General features: G+C 44.6%; 1 protein-coding gene across 1 annotated transcript in view; it reads right to left on the bottom strand.

Annotated features, from left to right (window-relative positions):
- The window catches only part of T265_01516 (hypothetical protein), a gene marked incomplete at both ends in the record, with an annotated part of 59,480 nt that overhangs the window by 10,063 nt on the left and 44,267 nt on the right, over positions 1-5,150 (bottom strand). Inside the window, 3 exons of the mRNA XM_009165557.1 lie at positions 288-417; positions 1,132-1,233; positions 4,200-4,263. Coding sequence (XP_009163821.1) covers positions 288-417; positions 1,132-1,233; positions 4,200-4,263 — 296 coding nt within the window. The remainder of the gene's footprint in view (positions 1-287; positions 418-1,131; positions 1,234-4,199; positions 4,264-5,150) is intronic.

Here is a 5,150-nt window from a genome sequence, read left to right as displayed (position 1 = left end):
CACCTCACAAGAGGCGGAATCTACGGCAAGCTTTGTTATGCAGAAGACTAGCGAGGGGACTGTTTAGCAAGCCAAAAGACAGCTAGAAGGGAGGCTCACGACCACAAGATAGAAACTTGCAAATTTATGTCAGGGAGTACTACGATGGTTGGATGATCAACGCCATTACTTGTTCTTAGCACAGATGCGTGAGGTACGCCCCAGTGTTAGCCAATGTAAGTTAACAAGCGTTAACAAGCCTACTCTTTGCAAGTGGGGAAACAATTGAGGGAAGCTCATCAACTCACCGACTGTCATTGTAGTCATACCAGGAGTTCCGATAGTGATGTCTGCATATGGCCGTGTAATGTCCGGCGTAAACACTTCCTGAGTGATTGGAGACCGCGTACAAATTATATCGGGCATACCGCTGTTGACCTGTGAATGTATGAACAAAACCAAAGCGGGTAAGCCAAGTAACCTCAAGCGCTTCAACAGCCGTAGCTGTAGGTTGAATAGCGGATCAATGGAGGAGATATATCAATTGTATCCCGATTTTATGTTATTGCGGTCACTTTCCATGACAATAAAGTCAGCCCTGCGCTGTGATTTCTAGTTCGTGCAAACAACAAAATTCTACGAGTAGGTAGACTGACAAAGAGTAGGGTGTTCAAAATGAGAGACACTCGTCCCACCATTCAACATCCACTGTTCTAAATACGTGGTTTTCGGTGCCAAATGGTTGATGTGATTAGTTTTTGTAGTTAAAACTTACTGAACCGGTAGTTTCCGATGCATTTAGCTACTCTCCGAAAGTGGGCATGAGTCCAATCTGTTTTTGGCCCCTCTGGATGTGTTAGCTCATTCAATGACACAGAATAGTCGTGATTTAAGATATCTCCCAAACGTATTGTTGCCAAAATTCTGACCAACTTCGAAAGCCCACTCACTATAAACGAACATCCATAGGTCTATTAGTGGCTTAAGATGATCGATAAGGCTACTCGAGGTAAGAGAAACAGAAATGGTCAGTTGAGCAATTCTCTGTGTAAATTAATTGAATCGGGACGGAAAATGATCAGATTAAGACAATTAGAAAAGTTTAACCTCATTTTGGTGCCATAAAGAACGAAAGCAAAGGAGGTGACTCACAGCTCGGGGAGGCGAATTCCGACAGATTCAGATCGTTGAGAGGATAGTCCACAAGAACGGACATTTTGGACCGGAAACGTTCACCAGAAAAACGTTTTAAATCTATTCCGGAGTCAAATATTTAGCAACAGTTGGGCTGGCGAAAAACACATCATGAACGAAATGACCGTTCACGTAATAGACACAGATCTGATCTCTTGGATATCTTCTGCCACCAGAAGGATAGGTTACCCGAGAACCATTTAGGAATAAAATAACGATTATGTAAAGCATTAAGATGAAGCAAGCGAAGGCAAAAAGTTTCTTCCAGTGTGAACCGTTGGTAAATCAACACCTTTTTTTTACATACTTCGTTTTTGTTCAACTTAGGGCGCCTAAATTTGGAGAGTGCGCCAACAGTCATGTTGTATCGTGGGTGGTCGCCTGTTAATTACGCTTGAACTGAGCCTGTCAGACTACGCGGTAAGGAGAAGACAGAAGAATCTGGAACATGGCTATATTACCAGGCGTAAATGCACGGGATAGCTGAATAGCCAAATATGGTCATGCCAATGGCGACCACTGGCCGCATACTGCTAAGACGTGCTCGATAAGTTCCGTTCACGCAGCTCCTATCCGGAACGTGTGGTACCGATGGTGATCTTAGGGACGTGTCGTTCTAAGCACGCATACGTTTCGTGTCTGAACGCTTCCTGACAGGCCGCGCCCACTGAATGAATGTACGATGCTTTCCTTATACACAGAAAATAACGCTAATAAAACATCCACTGTCGTGTTGAGTGCATGCAAAACGCTTATAAAGCTGATTCAGTAACCGAAAGAGCTGCACTCTGCACAGCGCTGAAAATGCACTTGGATCACTACTTTTCTGGATATTCTCCGCTATCGCTCAACCAGGAACCTACAAACCATTGCTCACTGAATCAATGAGCGGTCCCAGCCCTTAAACATCGTATTCCGCCCAGTAGGCTGTTGGGCCAGCTCAGGAGTGTAAAAAGGACGCACCCCGGAGTATCGACGTCTTGTACAATTCAACACCAAGCAATGACGTTTTTGCATATTCTCTGTACAATTGTGTCGATGTTTCGTCCTGCAATTCAACTCTACATTCCCTGCCATTCTCTTCACATCGTTAAAAGGTTCCGTGTGCACACCACAGTTTACTAGCCAAGCAAGAGGAGAGGCATCACAGTCAGAGGTGTTTCCAAATCGAGATCATCAGAGACAACAACATTGGTGTTGATACTGATGCTTCAATTTCGTATAACCACAAAGTTCAAAGCAGGAAGAAGGGAAAAGGGTGGTTGAGGGAGTGACCTGGTGCTGGCCTACTGCAGGCATTCTGAGGCGGACGTATTTCCAAGCCCTCAATCAGATAACCTGAGAAGAAATTGACAGCCTGAATTTCGCCATTTCCTACAGCTTCTCCAGCCAAGTTCATCAGGTCACGAGGATCCCATCCCGAGAGGCGGACCGCACCAACAACACCCAAACTCTTAGTAGCCTAACACATCCTGAGTTCAAGTCAGTTTCGTGGTTTGCGTCATTCTTGAGCACAACACTCGTGCTGGTAGACGATGTCTCGACACCGTAAGTGACGTTTCTGGGTGTTTTTTCTGGTGACTGAAGTACCTGCTGCGAACACCTGTTTACAAAAGTGGAGTTTCTGTTGTGAGGTTTTGCGGGATACGCACTGTTCATATTCACACCACTGTCGTTTGAACGGTTGTGGCTTAAGTATTCTGTTGAGTGCACACCAAAGAGAAGCACTGCACTCGACTTTCGCTCATCAGCAGCTGTTCTGGCTTAAGTATTCTGTTGAGTGCACTGCACTCGACTTTCGCTCATCAGCAGTATATACACAATGGGCCATGCCGGGATTTGAACTCCGGACATCTGATATGAGAGGCGAGCGCGTTACCACTACTCCACCAACGCACATTGGACATATCTGAATTTTCACGTCTGAATAGGCGAGCGTGTTCACGCATGAGTGATATGATATGTGTGCCCGTACCTCTGAAGTTGTCTATGATTCTTCCCTCTGATTAACCCAATTGATATCAATCCATCACAGGAGTGACATCATGAACCATAAAAGACCCTCCTCCATTGGAGCATTAGAAATAGTGCATTCCTATCCGGTCAGTAACAAACTAAACTACCTATACTGTGCAGATAACGCTCCTTATCATCGTTAAACATCAAACTTCAGTTTGACTTTATATAGACTCGGCCTCGTAGTTCTTGTGCATTCTAGCCAACCGGGACGCTTTTCTCCAGCCTCCATGTATAGAACGCGGAGGACCTCGGAGGACCAGCTGGAAAAAATTTTCGTGACGTTCTTTCCGGTCAGTGTCAGATCCATGCACCGTTTGACAGTCACTGACAGGATCTGTTTCAATCATAATGCTGCAATCCTGAACTGTCAAGTGAAAGTACTGGTGGCTGAACTACGTTTTCCAACCATTTCCAATCAAACAGCCTGAAGGCGATCCAAGCTCGTTGGTTCAAAAATCTGCTGAGCATATTGCTACCAGGAAGCGCTGCTGCATGTCTGTTTCGATTGCTTCACGAGTGGCGTAGGGGGACCTGGCTAGTAGCGTTTCAAGGCCACTAATATACAATTACTTAACATGAGTATCACTTGGTACTGATATGTGTAAGTGAACTAAACGCTTGTTTGAATCGACTGAGTGATGAGGATGAGCCACACGGACTTGTCGTGGCAGGCAGCACAGCCTGAAGGCATGATGGCAAGGCTGACCAATCAGTTAGCGCTAGTACGAAGGCCAACAGCAGCTCAGTCACAGAGGCACCAAAAGAGAATAAAATTACCGCAAGTGTGGTGTCTGAAATCTGTGTGAGCACGTGACGGACAACCTGAAACTAGGTTGTTTCGGGTGAACTCATCTCAGCATGCACACACCCCTATTGTTGTCTGTACGCAGCGTGAAAACGAAGAACAAAACCTGACTGGCCCAGGCGTGATAACTGATGGTGTAACAAAACGACTGTGCATAACAGTCGTTTTTCATCGAACAAAAGGATACGGAGGACTAAAATACGGGGGAACTTCTGAAGGGAGAAATGCTTCGTACATCTCCGCCGTACTTTACAACGACCGCACATCTGGAACGAGGTAATAAGAATCAGTTAATGAGAGATATTGGTCCTGCAGAAAAAAGTCCACACTCCCAACGATAGTACTTTCGACCGAAAATTTGGTCTTACTGTAATTTTCCTTTACTCGGTGGCGGCAAAAAATCAGTGTTCCAATAGGGTGGTATCACAATTTTAGCCAAAATAAAGCTGAAAAAACTTTGCTGGATTCCAGGATAAAGCCAAACTTGTTCCACAACAAGACAGCATTAAGCACCAATCGCTAGGACGAAATATTTTGGGTTATATAGCTGAAGATGACCAAAAACGCGATTATTTGGGATTATCTTTGAAACAAAAGATGGCAAACATTAATTAACAGACTAAAATCACTGAGGCTAACAGGCCCCAGTGTCCTGCGTTCAGAAACGAAGCAACTGAAAGGCCAAGCAAAACTTTAGTTCACCATTCCTCCAGATATTGGTACTCAAGATAGAACACAGTTGTCTCAAAGGATTGCAAGCAGTCCTACACCGAAACCACACCCGAAACTGAATTACGCTAGTTCGTATCGATACTGTACTGTATGCGGTTACCGTACATGTTTATCGGTGCTGAACTTGTATGCAGGTTGAAGAGTTTACGGAAATCGAACCACAAACTTTTTTGGAAAGAATTGATTAATTTCTTCTGTGTTATGAATACAATGGCGATTGGTCATAAAAGCACTGGTTCCAGTTTAGTGGGACAAAGTGATATGGATAGTGGATTGTATCCGGGCGTAAAAAGTGCTATTGAAACCAGTGGATATTTGTCTGTCTCCAATTTTGACGTTCCGAGGAGAGCTTACCAACACTAGGGAAATAAAAAAGACTCACTCAGAGAGGCTCTTTCGCTAAGACACAATGGACTTAATA

The sequence above is a fragment of the Opisthorchis viverrini genome (genome assembly GCF_000715545.1).
Source record: "Opisthorchis viverrini unplaced genomic scaffold opera_v5_16, whole genome shotgun sequence".
Taxonomy (NCBI): Eukaryota; Metazoa; Platyhelminthes; class Trematoda; order Opisthorchiida; family Opisthorchiidae; genus Opisthorchis; species Opisthorchis viverrini.
Note: the sequence above shows the minus strand (reverse complement) of the source record. Positions and strands in the feature narration are given on the sequence as shown.